Source organism: Stegastes partitus, unplaced genomic scaffold (assembly GCF_000690725.1).
Source record: "Stegastes partitus isolate 25-593 unplaced genomic scaffold, Stegastes_partitus-1.0.2 Scaffold120, whole genome shotgun sequence".
NCBI lineage: Eukaryota > Metazoa > Chordata > Actinopteri > Pomacentridae > Stegastes > Stegastes partitus.
The window spans coordinates 295723-317168 of NW_007577851.1; the positions used below are offsets into that span (position 1 = coordinate 295723).

The 21446-nt window shown below is 41.1% G+C and overlaps 1 protein-coding gene across 1 annotated transcript in view; it reads left to right on the forward strand.

Annotated features, from left to right (window-relative positions):
- Positions 1 to 1225: 1225 nt before the first annotated feature.
- dock2 (dedicator of cytokinesis 2) overlaps positions 1226 to 21446 on the forward strand; it is a 100000-nt gene continuing 79779 nt past the window's right edge. Inside the window, exons 1-21 of the mRNA XM_008278326.1 lie at positions 1226 to 1375; positions 3238 to 3321; positions 3800 to 3840; positions 4036 to 4091; positions 4191 to 4287; positions 4377 to 4525; positions 4813 to 4948; positions 5613 to 5770; positions 7249 to 7330; positions 7533 to 7668; positions 8654 to 8729; positions 8941 to 9017; positions 10709 to 10959; positions 11317 to 11415; positions 11581 to 11653; positions 11964 to 12067; positions 13394 to 13595; positions 16078 to 16175; positions 16274 to 16363; positions 16624 to 16724; positions 21105 to 21239. Coding sequence (XP_008276548.1) covers positions 1333 to 1375; positions 3238 to 3321; positions 3800 to 3840; positions 4036 to 4091; positions 4191 to 4287; positions 4377 to 4525; positions 4813 to 4948; positions 5613 to 5770; positions 7249 to 7330; positions 7533 to 7668; positions 8654 to 8729; positions 8941 to 9017; positions 10709 to 10959; positions 11317 to 11415; positions 11581 to 11653; positions 11964 to 12067; positions 13394 to 13595; positions 16078 to 16175; positions 16274 to 16363; positions 16624 to 16724; positions 21105 to 21239 — 2288 coding nt within the window. The 5' untranslated portion in view covers positions 1226 to 1332. The remainder of the gene's footprint in view (positions 1376 to 3237; positions 3322 to 3799; positions 3841 to 4035; positions 4092 to 4190; positions 4288 to 4376; positions 4526 to 4812; positions 4949 to 5612; positions 5771 to 7248; positions 7331 to 7532; positions 7669 to 8653; positions 8730 to 8940; positions 9018 to 10708; positions 10960 to 11316; positions 11416 to 11580; positions 11654 to 11963; positions 12068 to 13393; positions 13596 to 16077; positions 16176 to 16273; positions 16364 to 16623; positions 16725 to 21104; positions 21240 to 21446) is intronic.

A 21446-nucleotide genomic window follows, 5' to 3' on the forward strand; every position in this document is an offset into this window, starting at 1 on the left:
TGATAACATCACGGCGATGGGGCATTTTTCATATTTTTCTGATCTTATGAAGGCAAAACAAAATAAATGTTAATATAGAAATTACAAATACTGCACAGCTGCAGTGTGACTTGACATCTTAACAACAACAGCAAGACAGATTCTCAGCAGGGCCATCTCTAAAGTGCCCCATTTTCAAGACAAATATCTCTTTATAAGAAACTCAGATTTTAACCTACTGTACTTTGCTCTAAATATGTAGTCTTGGATAGACTATTAGCATGTAAAACTATTGCAGTGTGGGCCAGTCCAACATTGATAATCAGATGACAAACACAGTGCATTAGAGTTTCAGGATTTGACTTCTTTTCTTCTAACCAGACCACAAAGACACTTTAATTTACTATATCTACAGTAAGTTAAATGCAGTTTAATTATAATAGTGTTAAAACTTTTTTGTCATTTTAACCCTGTGTGTCATTGATGTAAGCATGTTATTTGAGGTATTTTGGGAAAAGTTCTGACATTGCCTTTTTTGAAACTGAAAATCGTAAAACATTAATGTCCCAATGTATTCCCTTGAATTCAAATTTTTCTGTTTCATCTTTCTCGTTCTTCGGACAGGAAAGATGGGGGTGAGCTACAGTCATCTAGAAATGACAGCCATTTCCTCTGATGCTTCGTCTTCTAAGTTTAAAACACTTCTGAGTTCACAAGCTTGAGGGTGACGCACCAAAGGGAGAAGGTGAGGGCACACTGAGTGTGAGATGACAGTGTGAGCTGTCACACTATCAATTTAAGTCATATATGGTTCACCGGCTGGATGCTGCTTTTGTGCAAACCAGGATATTTAGTTTTTTAGATTTGAGAAGAGATGAAAAATTTAACTTGGATTGTGGGTCATTTTATTGTACTTGTATTTAAAAACTTTAAATGTACAGGTCCAAATTGGAACCTATGAGAAAGAAATGCTGTGTTTTAGTTTTCTTAGCACTTCTGTAACTGACATATGTTATTGAGGTTTTATATTTAGTCAGAATATAGACACACTAAGTTTAAATAAACCACAGAAAAAAAAAAAAAAAAAAGAGGCGGCTTTGCACATTGCAAAGGCCTGCGGGCGCTGTAGGCCTCCACCTTGTTGTACTCACTCACTTCCTCTTAACCGCCTGAAGGCAGGAAGAGAGAAGAGACAGAAGAGGAAGAGCAGCAAAGGGGGCTGGCCTTATTGCTTTCATTTAAAGTTAAAAGAAAAATGCAGAAGTGAAAAGTTTAGGGAGAGAGGAAATATCGGAGGAGAATCAGAAAGACAAGACTCAGAGTAGAGGGTGGATTAAAGAGCAGCCTGCAATCATGGCTCCTTGGACGAGGACCACCACAGAGCGGTACGGTGTGGGTAAGTCAGCGTGTGCTCACTTGTGTCTTTGTGTATGTGGCCATGAACATACATGTCGCTATCTCTGTATGTATCTTCCGTATGATGGTGAACTATCCATGCAACGAACAATAATGAAAAAATGAGATGCCGATCACTTCCTGCTTGACAGGATGTGAGCAGGTGCTTTAGGAACTTTAGGATGCACACATCAGTTTTAATCCTAAAATCATAGTCATCTTTTCATTTAAAGGCAACAAAACTCACAAGAGCTGCAGTGGAACGAGAGAGAGAGAGAAACTCATGAGCAAAATTTACAGTCTGATGGAGAAATAAGCAGCAGTTAGTCTCCACGCGTGACTTGTGCAGCACGTAAATACAGAAGCTCGGAGACAAATTATTCCTGAAAATGACAGTTATGAGCGTGAAACATTGATTTTGGCCTGGAAACAAATCCTGACTGTGCAAGCGCAGCCTCTCAGTACAGTCTGCAGTTTATCTGCTGTGTGGGTTTAATATGGCGGCACTGATCAGTGTGTGCTGCCATTAGATATGCAGTGCAGTCACAAACTTGGCAAAGACCACAGATTCCTGACTTCCAATACAGACTGTTCAGAGGTTCACCGGCCTGTTGCAGCCTTTGTGTTTATTTATCAGTTAGTTGCAGTGAGTTGTGGAATTGTGCAGAATGAGTGGAGACAGTTGAAAGTGCTTCTCATCCCAGTAGCTCTACCAGCTTAAAGTTGTCAATGAAAGTGCCAGTGAATTCAAACTTGTGATTTAAAAGCAATTACTAACATAATCACCCAGGGAACTGTTGCATATCAATAGTATTGACAGTGACTGTCTTCCTCGTCTATGTAAGACTATAACACAGGAAGTGGGGGGAAGAAGGAAGTTTGTACGAGTCTGAAGCTGTGCGGCTGAATACTGTATAGAAATTATTGAAAAAAAAAGTAGACTACACATGTACACGTATTGTTTGAACACTTTTTGGCTAATGGTGTGCCACCCTTTACACAGTAGCAACAATGACTGCAATTACCTGCCATTTCTTAGCTGTAATTACTTGTTTGGAGTCCATAATATCTTTAAGCACAAACTGACCAAAGAAAGCCTGTAAGTCATTATCGGCAGACTAACTAATGTTCTGTTTACAACGCTCTGCCCACTGGTTTGCTCTGCATTGCAACTGCTGTTGTCCCTTTTTCCTGCAGCATGCATTGCTACAACTGCTGCGTTTACTCATAAACTATACACTAAAAGCATCCTCTGATTATTTAGACTAACCTATCAATAAATTAAATTCTGACATACAACTAACATCATTAGATTGCACATTTTGTCTGACTGTCAACCACCCCAAATCCCTAAAATACTGTTTAATGGCACATGATAAGTATAAGCAGCCAATTCTCACAACTGACAAGAAGGAACGAGACAATGACATAACACTTCTCGCCTTAAAAAGACTAATGTCGCCCACTGGAATACACCTTAGGTTCAGTAGAGAAGTTTAAGAAAAGGAAAGGAATAGTTGCTGCCTGCTACCGATGAAAATGTTAACCTGACGGTTTGTTTGTTCCATTGTCAGTCAGTAGTTGCTCAGATTGACAGCTGATCCAGGCCTCCCTTCTGCATAAGCTAAACTGTTTTTTATTTATTTTTCACCTAAAGATATTTAGCGTCTTTCTACCATTGAAAGACGGAGACTTCTCAGTTTTCTCCTTGGCTACATGTTTCTCTAGCTGTTGACCAAAATGTGAACATGGCAGCTGGACACCAATGACTACTGTTGGTTGTTGCTGCCATGGTTGTTTTATGTAACGATCTAATAAATGACTCCTACATCAGACCATAACTTTTTTTTTTTTCCTTTTTAGTGAAGTGGAATTTTGTTGGCAAAGGAGAGAAACATCTTTCCCTGGAGGTAGGAGACACGGTCCACATCCAGGAGGTCTGTGATGGTAAGACGGTCTAATTATTATCTTCAATTTGACATTACCTTTCAACATTGATTCATTATTAAGAAGAAAGTCTGTCTATTATGTTTTTCTCTCACTGATCTTCTCCCTTACAAATCTACCATCTGTTGTTGGTGCTAATAAATAATCATGTAATCCTGTTGAAATACATTAACATTTTGCATTGAAACAAAGTCATACTTTTCTTATTTTAGAAGCAAACAAGTCTGTTCTTGTTGCAAAAACATAAATTTGAACAGTTTGATAAACAATGCTTTTTCTCAGTTAAAAATGTTAGCTTCCTGTAAGTGTCGTTTTATTCTATGGAGTATTTCACAGAATTAAGTATTGAAAATCCATATACATGACAGATAACAACAATGTTGCACAACTGTTACTACTAAATAAAGATGATATGTAATTGTACTTTCCTCTCTAGGTTATAGTCTGATAGTAACATGTAAGCTGATTTGTGTTTCAGGGTGGTACAGAGGATACTTGGTTCGGAACAGAACCCAACAGGTAAGAGATCACACTTGAATAACATTATATTATTACAATATATTGATATAAAGAGAGGAGTAATAACACAAGCACAGCAGTCTGCCTTTATTCAACTGGGAGATTTCTGCACTAGTGTTGTGTTCTGAAATGTTGTGAGCTATGACTGAATTTCTTCCTGTATTCATCTCCCCCCCGCATTAATTCTTCTTAAAGGGAGTGTTCCCTGTCAGTTTTGTCCATCTTAAGGAGGCCATCGTTGAAAAACGAGGGTGAGTGGGGGAAAAAAACAGCTCTTCATCAGTCTTCAAAAGTTACACAAGTTCTTGAATTTGTTCCATTTTCAAGTGTGTGTGTTTGTGCGATTACAGAGATGAGGAGGTGGTGATGTCTGCAGAGATGCCCTTGGTGAAGGAGGTGACCACCACACTGAGGGAGTGGGGAAGCATATGGAAGCAGCTATTTGTGGTATGAACCAAGCAATCAAAACACAATATTTGTGTTGGCGAATGTGAGTTTGACTGAATATAACACAGTATGTCTATACTTCTGTCCAGGCCAATAAAGAGGTGCGTGTGAAGCAGGTTCAGAGGCTGATGTGGGAGCTGATGGAGTGGCGTTCTCAGCTCCTGTCTGGCACCCTGCCGACTGACGAATTCAAGGAGCTCAAGCAGAAAGTTACTTCCAAGATTGATTATGGCAACAAGTATGTCTGGACTGAAATCTTTCAATTTCATGTTCACACTTAAATACATATTGATACGTGCCCATTGTTAAGCCTCATCCATCAGCCAGCAAGCTGTAACTATTAATCACTTAGATTGATCTCCTTTGCAGAACTCTCTGCTCTTTTTCTAATTACTTTGTCTTCTCATCGCTTCTTTTACACCCTCCTCCTCAATATCATGTTTCACCTTCACTGACTGCGTTTCCTCTCCGCTCCTCTTTCACCTTTGTTCACCTTCCATCAATCTTCACAATACTCAACCCCAGGATCCTGGAGCTGGACCAGGTTGTTCGAGACGAGAACGGAAACATCTTGGACCCAGAGCGAGCGAGTGTCATCAGTCTCTTTCGGGCCCACGAGGAGGCCACAGCCAAGATCAATGAACGCATTAAAGAGGAGCAGGTACTGGACAGAATGTAGGAAGGAGAGGACCATCCGCAAAGTCTTTTAATTGAAAGTGGATGTGATGGCAGATATTGGAATCTTCACTGATTTATTTGGCCACTTTGACACATTGCTTTGGTTTGAGATTTGTCAGCACTCGATTTGGAATAATTCCTAAGAAACTTTTTGACGGGTTAATATCAGTATATAAAAACAGCTCCATGAGACATGGGTGGAATCACAATTTTGTCTTTCATTTAGTTTTTTTTCTTTTTGATAAGGAAGTCGTGAAATGAAACTTTGCAGGAAATGGATAATAAGTTTTACTTGCCAGTCATGTCTGCCAGCCAAGACTAATTAAGAATTCACGTCCTTACAAATTGGCTTAACATCACTTCAATTCCACGCAGCTCATTTTGCATTTCAACATCGATTCATCAGCAAGAAGAGATTCTATCTATTATTTTTTTTCTCACTCACTGATCTTCTTCTGCCTTACAAACCCGCCATCTGGATGCTGCAGCTGGTGCATTTCAGAATAAGTAACCATTAAATATACGATATTGTACCAGCCAACTGCATTTGTCAGGACCTTGCCAAAATGAATGCTTTTGGTTGGCATTTTATCTTGTTGAATCATCACCTCTACTTATCCTCCTGAAACTAATGTCCTCTCCTGCAGTCCAACGTCCAGACAGACCACAGTGGGATCTCAGCACGGATCCAGTCCTCCCCCACCCACAGCCTCTACGTCTTTGTCAGGAACTTCGTCTGTCGCATCGGAGAGGACTCGGAGCTCTTCATGTCCCTCTATGATCCCAACAAACAGTGCATCATCAGGTGACACTTGTCTTGTCCTTCGGGTTTAATTTTAGATGGTGGTCCAGTGTATGCACATGTTTTGAATGTGAATTCTTGTCAGGTAGATTTTAAGGATTTGAAGTCCCAGACTCCTCTGAAAGATGAAATGTCTGTTTAGACTTTAAATTATTTACTTATTGCTCTTGTTGAAGCCTGGCAGATTTCATTTTCCCCCTTTCCATTCATCTGAAATCAATTTTGTGGTATCGTGCTGAGTCAAAGAGACAGAGAAAGTCATAAAGATGAAACTAAGTTGTATGGAAAAAGCAGTATAGGTTATATTAATGTGACTTCTATGAGTTTGATTTTCTTGTGTCAAGAACTGAGATCATAAAACAAGTTAACTACATCTATAAATGCCATAAAAACACGGGAAAATTGAGATTAAGGAGGTTTATTCGCCTCTGAAACTCTCTCAGTGGCCATTTACTGTCTGAAATGAATAAAAAATAACTTGAATTGGTGTTTAGATCTTTTCACCTTCCCTCCATTCCTCAGCAGTCTGAAACATTTATGCACACACACGCTCCAGCTCAGGCACACTCTCCTACCTTTTCCACTATTTCCTCAAGTCTGTATACCTTTCCCCTTTTTCCTCTCTTCTATTGTGGAGACCAACTAAATTAGAGCAATGGTAAGCCAAAAATAAACATACATAAAATACAAATTATAGGGCAGCAGCAACTGACTGGCAGCACTACATGGTGCCTGACAGGGCTGATTTTAAGCTCTGTTGCTCACTGTCATACTGGATGTATCTATTTCTCTGCCAATGCAACTGCAAGTATGAAGATAGACTTCAACATATTCCCACCCTTATTAGATTTACTTTTTTTGCAGTTTGTCCTGATTTATAATTCTCTTTTGTCTGTTCTGCTTGTATTATGTTTGTCTGACTGGCTAAATGCTTGTCTCCACACCTTGTTAATCCGTCTGAAAAACAACTGGCAGATATTAGGATTTTTAAATATATTGTCATTATTGTAAGGAATTAACTTTTCCCCAGCTTTGATTTACCCTCAAGTACCCACCGACATTTACTGTATGTATGTGTCTATCTTGCTGTCTGTTTTTCTATTCATCCTTCCGTCAGTGTCTTGTTCATGCCCGTGTGTCGGGGAAATGCTTCTGGGAAAAGAAGGGTATTATGCAGATGCTCAGCGGTTCCATGTGCCTGTCAGAGGATGACTGAAACACTTGAACTGTAGTTTCCTTGACATCATTTAATGTCAAATCATTAAACTGCCCCCACTGTGCTCATGTTCAACAGCCAAACTGTTGTGTGCAGAATTTCCTTTTTGGCAGGCAGAGTGTCCCTGCAGAATTCAGTTATGAGGGATGAGATTCTTTGTATTGTTGCTGCCATTTCTGAACGTATGTTTGGTTGTGTGCTCAGTACTGTATTGATTAATAAGGTATGGTGCGTGCCTTTTAACTCTTTGCCATCCTTTGTGCAGTGAGAATTACTTGGTGCGCTGGGGCAGCAAAGGTTTCCCAAAAGAGATTGACATGCTCAACAACCTGAAGGTCGTCTTTACAGTAAGTGGCCACAGGAGGGCACTGTCACTCTGTCTCTAAGCTCTAACTACACTGGAATACAGGCCATTGGAATAAATGAGCTTATTTCATTTCAGAGAATCGCATTAAAATTACTTTGTTTTTCCCATTTTTCCCTCCAACTTCTCTGATGTCCACTCTCTATACATGTTTTACTCACTTTATCGCCGTCTTTGTCTGCCAGGACTTGGGGAACAAGGACCTGAGCAGAGAGAAGATTTATCTGATCTGTCAGATAGTGAGAGTGGGCAGGATGGACCTGAAAGAAACAAACAACAAGAAGTGCACTCAGGGCCTGAGGCGGCCATTTGGGGTGGCAGGTACTTCAAGAGAAGACAATGCCAATGTTTTTGGTCTAAAGTGCTGCTAAATTGCTAATCCAAGTGTCTAAGCGATGTATGGGGTAGCCATTGGGCTTACCAAACTGCTAATCAAAAAGATTTCTTTTCATTGTCTATGTATCTGCTACTACTGCCTTGATTAAAGGTTCCCTTAGGACTCCTATAAACTAAGGAGCAATCCCTGTGCTTCTAGCTTTGGGTGATGCTACGCACAGTTCAACAAATGGTTTCACACTTTCCCACTGATCAACAGATGGCAGTATATGTCAGGAAACACACTGAAGCACCAACATATGTAGTGAAGAACACTGCAAGCTTGTAGGTGTAAAATTTTTACCAAAAAAATTGGCTTTTGTAAATACTTCATGAGAAAGGAAATGAATTCAACATGGTGGACCTTAAGGGTACACAAAGTGTGTCTGTTTGAGTAGCACTAAAAAAGGAACTTTTTTTTGCTTGTTTACAAGAAAACTTTACAGGGCGCCTTTATTCTGGCTCTGAAAGCTGTAATGTATTTTTTGACAGAAAAGACTGTTGTCTCTCATTTCCCCAGTTTTGCCAACTATAATGACTTTTAGTACCCTTTCAGTCATTTTCGTTCCCTAAAGGTCAGAGTAATTCTGTTTGATTCGTCAGCTGCAGCTGCAGGTATTACTGCTCATATTTACACCAGGGAGCTGTGAGGTACAACCACAATCCTTTGCACGAACAAAACTAAAAAATTAATTGTGACCATCAACTACTTTTCCCTCCCTACCTTTTAGGCTATTGTTGGTCCCACTGGCTCAGAAAAGTGCCCTTTATCCTCATATAACCTCCCACAACAGCTATCAGGGAGTGCATTTAGGCCAGTTCTGCTGGTGTGTTCTCTGTTGTGCTGATGTGAATCCACATTGCAAATTACTGTGTAATACAGTCTTTGATTTTGTCCTCACAGACACATTTGTTTTTCTCTTCTTGGCAGTGATGGACATTAGTGATATCATCAAAGGGAAGATTGAATGTGACGAGGAGAAGCAGTTTTTCATCCCCTTCTTCCCGTATGTCCTATTTTCCTCCCGTGTTACTCCATCTCATCTGCCTCTCTCCCACCTGTTCTCTTTTATCAAACTTGTGAATTTTTTTCCTCCATATAATTAAATTAGCATGATTGCAGTTTTGTGTGTGTAATAGTTTCAGAATGTGCACAGTTTTAAGAATAAATGGTCCTTCTGGTGTTTTTCAAGTGTGCCTTTGTATGTTTGTCTCCAGGGTGGTTGCTGAGAACGACTTTCTCCACACCTTACTGAACAAAGTGACAGCGTCGCGAGGAGACAGTGGTGGCCAAGGTACTGTTTCACATTCTTTACTCTCCGTTTTCTAGCCACGCGACAATTCTTGCAAAAGTAAGTGGTCCTGCATGCACTGAAGGTTCCCACTGGACTGTGCATGCTGCAGTCATTTGTGGTCAGATAAAATGGCTATTTCTCATTGCATCCTCGCCTCTTCTCTCTGCACTGTAGGTGAGAACGAAGGACATTATCCTGATGGATAGCACCCGCCCTTGAGCCGATGTTTTCATATTACTTACCCTTTATTTCTCCCTCACCAGCCTCCAGTCTTGCTGCCCACTCCCTCATGTTTATGGCTGACTTTGACAACCCCAATGGGTGACACTGTCTTGTTTCACATAGAGTAACCCTGCATGTTGGACTGCACTGCCATATCGCTCAGCTTTTATCTTCCTTCTGCTCCTGAAGGCTCCGGGCGTAACCTAGATATGAAAGGTGCATCCGGACGAGCAGATATGGAAGGAGCACCTGAGGCCACCAGATGTCTGTTCTTAACATTACTCACCCCTAATCTCTCCTTCCTCTCACTTTGAGACGCTTTTCCCATTGTACACACATACACCCACACACACATATACACTGTCTTCCCTGTAGGTATGTGGTTAGTTTGAAAATGTGGGTTTGTGACACAGTCTACATTTCAGCTACCATGTATTTTCCCGAAATAGCTCACCTGCTTTTCCCTTTACCTGCCCATTCCTTTTCTCTGCTTTTTCCACATAATTTCTCTGAAAGCTGTAAGAGCCCATATTCTTTAGGAGACCATTTCTGTCTATTATAATAACACCTTTATGTTTTCTTTTTCTCCCTCGCTCCCCTGTTTTACACCCCTTTGCCAAATACAAACCCCCCCCCACCATTTTGTAGTATTGATTGCGGTCTATTTTGCAACAACAGCAGACATTTCCCCATCAGCAGAACATTTTAACATTATGTTTCCCATAACCACTCAAATTTTCCTCAAAGTGGAGCGTGCATTAAGTTCAGCCCTCAGGCCTCATGTTTCAGGGTTTCTGTGAGTCCTGAAAACATTTTAAAATTCAGTTGTAATACTTTAGGGCCTTGAAATTCTTTTCTCATTTATTTGGCTTTCATTTGAATTTACATCCCTGTGAGAGAAATCATCACTTGGTTGTTCATTTAAAATAAATTGAAGTGGCACCTTTTTCTCCAAATACATGTTCTGACAAAGTTCTGTGAAGCATTCAATTTAACTCTCTTATGCCCATAAACATACATAAGTTGTTGATTGAGCTATGTACAGATCCCATCTGTTCTATATGTCTCTCTTTTGGGCCTGTTTCATTTCACAGTAAAGTACGCAACATCTTTGGTTGTTATGAAGGAATGAAACAAGAATAAGCATGGAAGTAATCCTATTTAATACTGGATATGTTGTCGAGCCTTGTCGGTATGACAAAGGAAAACAATGATATTTTGTTTTTCTTTATTAATTCAAATGATCTGTTTGATGTAATAAACAATAAGAGAGAAAGAAACTAATTTGAAGACGGTACAATATGCTTTCACTCCACGAGGCTGCAGATTTGGTCCCATGATAGTATAGGATCTGTGTTGGCGGCTTTAGAAAGAATATGCCCAGAAAACTGTTTTGGAGAAAAAGAAATCTGCTTCCTTACAAAAATGAATATCTATTTTAATGCATTCCTCCTTCTCCAACCCTCCAGGTCTATGGGTCACTATGAAGGCCCTTGTTGGGGACATTGTCCAGATCCGGAAGGAGTATCCTCACCTGGTGGACCGCAGCACCGTGGTTGCCCGAAAGCTGGGCTTCCCAGAGATCATCATGCCAGGAGATGTGCGCAATGACATCTACCTCACCATACAGGCCGGCGACTTCGACAAATACAACAAAACAACACAGAAAAACGTGGAGGTCATCATGTGGGTGTGTGACGAGGAGGGCAAAGTCATACAGGTGAGCAGTGTGAAGACGTGAGAGGACAGGGGCATGACAGCGTATTTAAACAGGAGAGAAATTTGTATGAAAGGGGATTGGTGTGTGTGTGTGTGTGTGTGTTTGGGGTTAACTGTGCAGGTGCACAAGTATGTGTGGTGTTTTAAGAGATTGAGGTGTTCTGGGCCAGTGAGCAAGCACAGCACTGATCAAGCACTTACTCACCCTCTCATAGTCAGGGGCACATAGAAGCAGCTTTATCCCAGAATGAAAATCCATCTTAGGCATACATGGATGCACATGCGCTCATATATACACAAACATAAAGTCCTTCAAGTCCCTGTGACACACATTTTTCTCGCCCTCCCTTTTTCCTAGAACTCCATCTGTCTGGGAGCAGGGGATAAGGCGGTCAGCGAGTACAGGTCTGTCATCTACTACCAAATCAAACAGCCCCGCTGGATGGAGACATTTAAGGTGTGTGTGTCTTTACCAGTCTTTCACTTTCCTTAAAATGTCTGCTTATATGGCATTCCACATTTCAGCTAAATCTGTCAAGGAAAGGAACCACAGAAAATCCTGATATATTATCTTTAAAATATCTCTCATATTCTATATTCTATATCCAATAACATCCTTCAGGTGGCAGTCCCTCTGGAAGAGATGCACAGAATCCATTTACGCTTCATGTTCAGACACCGCTCTTCCCAGGAGTGTGAGTATCATCCTCTGCGCCTCTGCCTGCCTGTTTTCTCAATCGAGCCACACTTTCCTCTCCTCTTCTCTGAAACCCTGAGCCTAATGTGACACCGAAAGGACCGAATGATTGTAACCAATTTGGAAAATGACCCAAAGCATCATTACGCACACTTACTTATACAAAGGAGCAGTTTTTTCTCCTTCATGTCTGAATTCTCACCCTCCCTCCTCTCTCCTCTCTCCTTTCTCTCTTTCCCTGATGTGTTTTTTTTTCTTCCGCTGACTCTTCTGGTTCCCTCGTACACATCCTTCTCCTTCATCTCCAGCCAAGGACAAGAGCGAGAAGAACTTTGCTATGGCTTTTGTGCGCCTGATGAAGGAGGACGGGACGGTTCTGCAGGACGGACTGCACGACCTTGTGGTCTTCAAGGTCAGAACCAGTAATGGAGCTTTGAGCATAAAGAAAACAGACTCAGAAATGGATTCATTATCCTTTTTAAAGAAAAAATAGTCAAATTAACAATTACATGACACATAACCGTGCAACACTTTCATACTTAGAAACAAAAAACAATTATTGACGCATTTAACATCTTACGAGGTCATGGCTTCTGTTGCACCAAACAGTATTGGTATGAACAGCTGAACTATACTGAATAAGACATATTTTTTCATGAATTACGTCAAATCAAAGTGGCAACTTATCAAAATGTTAGACTTTACAAATATCTGCAGCACACAAAGTTATTTACGGATAGATGTCAAAAATATGTTAATACCAGGGAAAGAGTTTCACAGTGTCTGTTTCGTTGCAACAGTCATAAAAGCAGACCTTAACATATAGTGCGCTCCAATAGAAGATTATGACCACCCAGACAGGTTGAATGAAGCCAAATAGATTTCCTGCCAAATGAGCCAGAGCTAAGATTGAACCCACTTATTGATTAAATGCCAAACGCAATGAAGATTAATTACTCTTGATTCACTCAAAGACCAAATGGATTGTCCCCCTGTGCCCTCTCTCTCGATTATCTCTCGTTATCCCTGCATTCCTCTCGATTTCTGTGCCACTCACGGCTTCAATCTCTTACTCCCCCGATGTTTCCAGCCGCTCTCTGATTATTTACTGGTGTGGCATTAATGAGGGCAGAGTTGAAGTTTGTTCAGTTAAAATATGACTGCGGGGTGATAAATCTAAATCTGGAACAATGCACAGTAATTAAAGTTTGGTCACGTAAATACAACCACAAATCAAGATGCCAAGGGAAGACACTTTTCTCTTCTACCCTTTGTGTCCTACATTGAATTTGTCAGATCTTTTTAGCGCTTTTTAACTAAGAAGAAAAATGCTGTCCCAGTGGTTGGTGTTGTTTTTGTTTATGCCTTTATATTTCTAACCTGTGTGGCATGACGGTTTTTGAAGTTATGAGCTTACAAACTGAAGATGAGTCAGGCAGAAGCCGATGAGGCATAGCCATCACAAAAGATTACTGCTGTGGAGCAGGTGACTTCATTCATCGTTTGTCTTTTTTTTTTTCCCTTCAGAACCGGCCTGATAAATCACTGCACATGTAGCAATTCCCAGTGTCTCTTTGTTTTCTGCTCCCACATTTGCATCAAGACATTTTGACTAAACACAGGAAGTGTAATCCTTGTCCCAGTGCTGCTGAGACACCTGCCGAGCATCTGTGCTGCCTTTTCCAAACTTGCAGCATTGTCAGCAATATTGGAATAAAAATGAATTTTGTCCTTTCAGGGTGATAGCAAGCGCATGGAAGACGTGAGCTGCTACTTGTCTTTGCCATCATCCCGCAACCACCACGGTGACCAACACAAGGGGGCAACGGTGAGTCGCAGCTCCAGCAGCGTGTCCGGCAGTGGAGGAGGCCTGTCAGTCAGCTCCAGAGACAGCTTCAGCATCTCCACCCTGGTCTGCTCCACCAAACTCACCCAGAATGGTAGGTGCTAGGGTGTGTGTGTGTGCAGGGCAGGTGTTCCGAAATTAAAATACCATCTTTGTGACATTGTGTTGACATTACTACTCTGGAGACTTGGCAGAGGAAAAACATTTTTATTCAGAAACGCACACACACCCATACAGACACAAAAGTTGAAGAAAGGTCAGGGGGATGGTGTTTGAAAATTAAACCTGACACGTCAAAAAACATTAATTAACATCTTCTTTCAGCAGAGTAATAAGGCCAGGCCAAGACAATGAATCATCGGTTGGCTGTGAAATTGGTAGAGGACAAATCCACTGCTTAGAGGGTCTGTTAAAGTCTGAAAGTACTACTGTGTCCAACCATTTAACCCAAGGTAAAATGGCTGGAAACTTCAAATTTGTCTTTAGAAATTCCAAACATAGGGAGCATTTTTCTGACGCGATCAGGCCGTGTTCTTTTTAAGTTGAGGTTAGAAGTTAAGTTGAGGTGAGGTCAGGGGAAAGGAGACATCCAGCCCATTAACGGTGAGTCAACATTATGTTAATTACATTACCATTGCCAGAACTACAAGGGTGTTTATGTTATGAGTCATGGCATAGTAAGCAAAGGATGGAAGGTTGGCAGTGTGTATACATGGGTTTTATTAGTGGGCACTGTCATCATTCTGCCCTACACACTCAGATAGGCAGCCACACAAGCAAGAAACACACACGCTGAGGTGCACATCCTCATCTACAAATGCATAAACGCACGTACACTCCAGACAGTAAGGTGCATCAGACACAGGTGCAGTGCAACAGCTGTTACCGAGGAAGCCAGTCCATCACTATAATGAACATTATCCTGCTGTATTAATCAACTGTACCACATGCACACATATACACACACACACAGGCTCTCAGCCATGCATGGTCACAGTGTTGTTTAGGGCCACCCACCAGATGTGCAGCTTGGCCTGGTGAGTCAGAAATCATCGGACAGAGAAAGCAGTGAGCTTTAAGCGGGCTGCCCTACAGAGACTTGGAAATCTGCCCTGTGTCAAACTGTAGCAGAATTAATGACAGAAACAGTGGATTTGAGCGTTCAGTTGAAGTCTCACTAACCAGAAGTACAGCCGCTGTCTGCATGACAAATCAGCACTTGACAGATGACTGCTTTCTTGTTCTTGTCAGATATAGATTGAAAATACCAAATTGCATGCAATATTTTGTTCAGGGTTTTAGTATATGAATACATCCATTATATATACAGTGTACTGTGTACCAAAAAATGATTAGGGTCATTCCTTGTGAATCATCTAAATGTGAAAAAATGCCCACCTGACTCCCTTAGAATTAGCGGCTTTAAATGTACAATTACTTTACTTAGTATATCTAATTAAGTCGTGCAACATTTGACCTTCATGCTATCAATATTTTCTCAGTTACAGGTCCTTGAAGTACATAGAAGTGGGCAGAAATTTTGCTTTTTATCCATGTTAATGGAGCCCTAATAGCTTTATATGTATATGAATATATTAGAAATTTGTGTTGACATAACCATGGCCAGAAGATGAACCCTGACCAACCACATACACCACAAGGTGATATGATCCTTGAAAGTTTCCCCCAGTGGATTATCAGAAATCAAGATAACACATCCAGGGTACCAGTGCTTGTTTCTATGTCAGACAACAAACTGGTGCAGTTTTGCCTCTTAAACTATGATATACCCCAAGATAATGATGCTCAAAATTTGTTATATAAAAAAATTGTATTCAACAAAAATGAGATTTTAGCTGTCACCTGGAGTGGATGTAAAATTGATGTGGCTGCAGTTTTTAGCAAAGCTGAAATGTGTTTTTTGACCCTGAAAATTCATGTGGCTGTCTCCTTTACATATTAAGATATGCAGGCTCAAAATGCTGGAAAAGGTGGCTTGAACTAAAAAGTGCGAAATTAGAAAAGTACATTAAAGAAATCCACTGATTTGGAGGCGGTCAGACGAGAATTTTTGAGAGATTTCCTTGATTTTCTATTGATGGAGCTTAACACTGGGGCTTTGGATATACAGTATATTGTATATACTCTATGCTTGCATATACTAGACCGCTAAACAAAATTTTGCATTCAGTTCAGTATTTTCAATTTTACCTCTTTCTGGCATCAAAGTAGCAATTTGTCAAGTGATGATTTGTAAAGTGTCGATTTCTTTAACAAATTTATTGCTTTAGTTCTGATTTTATTACAGTGCAACAAATAATCAAAATCAAAATAAACAAAAGCTAATCTTTTCACCTTTTGCGTTGTGTTAAGGCTGATGTGTTATGACGCACTGTTTATATATGTATTCTGTGCGGCCCATGAAGACACACATTACAGTGAGGAAAAAGATAGAAAATGATGCTGCTAACAGAGAAGACGTTTATATTATACCAGCTCCGAGCACCGTCCGCTCCAAGACGATACGTGCACGTACCTGCATACATTTATATTCCCCGTACGTCTCCCCTCTTCAGTGGGCCTGTTGGGGCTTCTCAAGTGGAGGACTCGACCTGAACTTCTCAAAGGAAACCTGGAGAAACTCAAAATCATTGATGGAGAGGAGGTGGTCAAGGTCAGTGGTGTGTACAAGTGTGTCTTTGCATAAATGTGCAGACTGGCATGTGTGCACTCTCACTGGTCCTCTCCTTTTGTCTATATGCATGTGTGTAGTTTCTGCAGGACACTCTGGACGCCTTGTTCAACATCATGATGGAGCACTCTCAGACTGACGACTACGACATCCTTGTGTTCGATGCCTTGGTGAGTGTCTGTGTGTTTACCGGGGAAAATTTTTGTGGGTCTGACTCTTCGTGTTTACCTTCTCAACACATTGCAGCTGATTTCTTGACAGGCTGCCTCAAGTGTGTATCAAGTCTGACATCTTTGTGTCTACCTGTCCATCTTTTTCCTAAATAAACTCACCTGTCAGATAATTGTACATAACTTCTCATCTGCCTTGTAAATGTTTACAGCAACGTCACCAGCTCTATTTCTTCTTTCACCACCCTTCTGTCTGACAGATATACATCATAGGTCTGATCGCCGACAGAAAGTTCCAGCACTTCAACACAGTGCTGGAGGCCTACATCAAGCAGCATTTCAGTGCTACGCTGGCCTACAAGTAGGTTACTTCCTTATTTATAACTTTTAATGGTCCTTTCTGAAAGAGTAAAGGTTCAATTTCCGTTCAACCGCAAAATTAAAAAGGTGTTGGTTTCATGGACTGTGTAGGCATTTCCAAGTGCACCTGCTATTTTAGTTCCTACAGGTGCAGCAGCGCAGCTTAAACTGGAGGCCGTGGTGATTGATAATCAACTCTTAGCCAGTTACATCACTGAACTCTCTGCTCTCTTTGGTCTAAAACAGCCATACCAATCACAGTGACACACAACAACAACAGCTCAACAAATGGAAAGAAGCCTCTCCAGGAAATTTATGTTTTTGTCTAAATGATGCATTGGGACATTACGTGAGCACAAAACACTTCAAATCTGCAGCCAGAGGCAGATGGTGTGGGTTTTTGTTTAACTTGTATAATGACGGTGTTGATGAAGCCGTTTATATAATCACATCAGCCCGAGCTAATTAAGTTTATTTCTCATGTCATATATGGTCACATCAATATAAAATATGGCACAGCAGCATTTGTGCTGCTATGCATTTTAAAACATGAAATGTTTGCTCGGACTGAAAAGAAAGTTGTAAATGAGGCAACGACAGACAAGACTGATGGGATACTGTAATCCAGCTTCTCCCACATAAACAACAGAAGTCATAACGGACCAGGCTGATGCATGCAGTATTTATGGGAGTTATTTTGTAGCAGTCTAGCATGTATTTCAAGACAGATCAACATACTGTACTGAAGGAATCACTTACACCAATCAGCCACAGCATTAAAACATTAAAATTATTGTTGTTGTCTAGGTCCCCCTAATGTTGGTTAAACAGCTCCAGACATGGACATGGGATGTCTGGGGGAGTCCTGGTGTGTTTGGGATCTAGATGTTGGCAGCCAATCCTCTGGGTCCTGTGGGTTTTGGGGTGGAGCCTCCATAGATTGCTGCTTGTTCCTGTAGATCCCACAGTCGATGAGATTAGGAAAAGGCAGTGGTTCAAATGTTTTCTGTCAGGCCCCCCTTCAGAGGACAAAAAACTTTCGCGTCCCCCCTCACCTTAAATAGTTCTGAAATTTACTGAAATTAAAAATCATGAGCAGTCAAATAGTGCAGCAACAACTTGCTCAGTGATCAGTTCGAGCCTCATGAATGAAATGAAAAATACTTTATTTATCCCAGAAGGGAAATTCAATAATAATGAATAATAATTAATAATCAATAATAATAATAAATTCAATAACAATTCTCATCAGTTATTGTTGACACCATATCAAGAGCAGTAGGGAGTAGGAGATCTTCAGCGACTGGATGTGGTTTCTTGCACTTGGCGATTCTGTTACAGGGCTCCAGACTAACTTTTCCAGTGGTAGCATGGTGCTACCAACTTTCTTCATTGGTCGCACCAGTTAATGATTTGGTCGTCCCACTCCCTTATTTTGGTTCAGCATTGCCACAGCTATTAATGCACCATACATGCTGATGAATAGCTGCTTTTGCATAACTTAGTTATGTTGTAATGATTTTCAGTGATACAAGACAAAATATTTGTAAAATGTTTCAACCTTAAAATATATTTATTTTGTCACCAATCCTCTTCTAATATCAGTCATTAACTGGACACAGGCTAAACGATTGCTGAAAATGCCCGTGGGTAGATGCTACATTTTACCAATGTTCCCTAAACGCCTCACATGCTGTAGATGCTACCAGGTGTGTTCAGTGCAGCGTCTCTGACAGGTGAGCGACCAAACATTTGTTAGAAAACAGTGGAAAGCGCGTTCTACACTAATTTGCCATGGTTGAAAAATGTTCTATTAACAGAGTTTTTAGCAGTAAATCTGTCCCCAACAGGCACTGGAGGGGTAGCATATTCCAGCAGACCCCATTGCCAGAATATTCACCCCCCCAGTAAACCTGTCCCTGTTGGTCCCAGCATTTTCAACTTTTCAGAATATGCTCAGACCATGATCAGCAATAAATGCTGTGAATTTGGTGGCTGTAAGCCCTTTGGGGTCAGAAATAGAGGGGGGTGCATATTCTCGCAAACCCAATTAAGGGCAGTAAAGATGGGTACACGCCATCTACAGGCGAATGGCTGTCACTGCGCTCCTTGAGAGGGGGTGCTTTTCATGGCAGGGGTGCGGTTTTCGGCACAACACCTGCAGACCAGTGTCATCGTTTTCGTCACGTCTTTACTTGTCATTTGATAAAAAACAGAGATTTCGTTTTCATTTTTGTTGTCAGTACTTCTTAAATTTACATTCTCGTCACAAATTAGTCACGGAAAAATGGGTCGTCAACGAAAAGTTTTCCTTTAGGTTTTCATTGAGAAAATTAACACTGCCCCGGGGTCAGACGTGCCCCCACTATTTGAGAAACACTGGAATAAGGGGAGTTTGGAGGTTGCATCGGTGCTGTGAGCTCTTTGTCGTGCTTCTTGAATGATTCCTTAGCAGTTTCTGTGGCATGGCAGCGTGCATTGTCCAACCTGGGGAGGCCTCCAGTCGCAGGTGACCAGTATTATTTACCTCATTTGTAGGAGGTTTAATGTTTGGCTCATTGATGTCTTCTCATTTATAGATCAAGGCAGACTTATTTGCCTCGGTTTGTGCTTCAGTCGCAACAAATGCTGGTTTTCCACTCCGATTTAAACATATCCGCTGTCTGGGAAGTGATTAACTCAAATAGAAACTTCTGAAAATTGACATTTCAAGCATTATTCCACCATTTTCTCCAAGGCTTTAGTTTTGCTCTTGTTGATAAAAGTGGCAGCGGATTGTTGTTCGACTTAATGTCGGCAAACAGACAAAAACCACGCTTACCATGGGTATTAGCAGATTTTGCACTGTTCTTGTTTAAATATCCACACGGTCATCAAAGCATTTCATGAGACAACTCGCCCACTTATTTGGAGTTATGAAATCTTTTAAATGTCATCAGGTAATGTAAAAAGCAAACTGTTTTGCGATTCCTAGAAAGTTCAACAGGGCTGCCTAAAGCACAGTAATTAGACCGCATTAGTCATCTGAAGATCTGATGGTAAGTGACTAAATACTGCATTGTGTTCAGTCGCCACTGGAGGTCAGTGTGTGAGTTGGCCTTTCAGCACTTGACTGAATAAGATTAGAGTACGCTTCTTTTCTGAACCCTCAAGCTAGCCACACTTTTAACACCTCTGGTTGCTTTGTTCTCTTACTTAATTCACTTTACTTGATTCAGTTGGGCACTAGAGAACACATTTGATTGCTTTGCCAAGGCCTCAGTTAGGAAATTAAAAACATGTCTAAAGATATGGCTGACTCCACCCGCTCTCTTTTCCTCCTCTGCATCTTTTCTTGCTTCCCCAACTGCTTCTTCTCGTTCTCTTAACATCTTTTGCCCAATTATCCCCGCCACTCTCCTCCTCCTCTCCACTCTTCTTTCTTCTCTCTCCCCATCTATTCATCTGTCTCTCCGTCATCACTCCATCCCTCCCCTGCTAGTGTGTTCACCCTCTTTAAGAGGGTCACTGCAGCTTATCGCCTGTCAGCCCAGAGGCTGTTATGTAAAACTCTCTAACTCCCTCTCACTACATTTTAAACTACTCTCAAAAAGAATAAATCCTCCCATGCTTGGCTTTAAGCCGTGCACCAAAACAAAAACCAGGAAAGACTGATTTGTAATAACTTTGGTATTATTTCCAAGACCACCCTGATTGCAGTGGGGCCAGATTAGACTTCACTTTTTAAGGGGACTTTTTACTGTTTAAGAGGATTGGGTAGTTTTAAACCAGTTACTGTGTGATCCCTTGTTGCCACTTCTTGGAAGTGGAGTAGACACAAAGCCCAAAGTCTTGATCTTGACTCCCTGTAGATCGACTGTTTTACACGTTCTAAAGATGTTAGTATTGTAGACCACTGAGACAACGCAGAGAGAACTTGGGCAGGGAAATGCTGACGGGTCATAAACTTAGACTGAACTCTGTGCCTCCCACACCTCTCTCAACTGCTTTGACACACCAGAATATTTATGTGTGTCTAAAGATGCCTGTGGGGTGCGCATATGTTGGAGAATGATTTTTTCAGCATGCATCTGAGGGCAAATAAAAATGTCTGTAAGCTGTGTGAAAGGTACATCTGTTGAGGTGTGAAATACTATTTTACTATTTTTTTCCCCCACTTCCACCTCCCTGCCAGTCTTTCTCTCTTTCTCTCTCTCTGTCGTTCATTCACTCGCACTCTGTTGCACTCTCTCTTTCTGCTCTATGGAAGTGAAAAATGGAGTTGGTGATTAACTTTCCAACCTGTGGAACATCAGAAAAGAAATGACAATTCTGTCTGACTGATTTTGATTTCCTTCTCTCCTCTCTATCTCTCTCTTTTCTCCGTATCGCTTGCTCCCAGAAAGCTGATGTCGGTGTTGAAGAGGTATCTTGATGTGTCCAGCCGAGGAGAACAGTGTGAGCCCATCCTCCGAACCCTCAAAGCCCTCGAGTACATCTTCAAGTTCATCGTTCGTTCACGCATGCTCTACTCCCAGTAAGTGTGTGTGTGTGTGTGTGTTTGTTGGACTGATAATGACTTCAAATTTCTTTTTTGGATCCACAATTGGAAATTGTTGAGGTCACATACACACGCTCAGCACTCAGTGACTCTACATCGCCAAAGTAATCATTTGTGACAGCTCTGTAAGAAAAGCCTGCTGATTACAGCACTAATGTTGCTAATAAGCATTGATGATGAAGT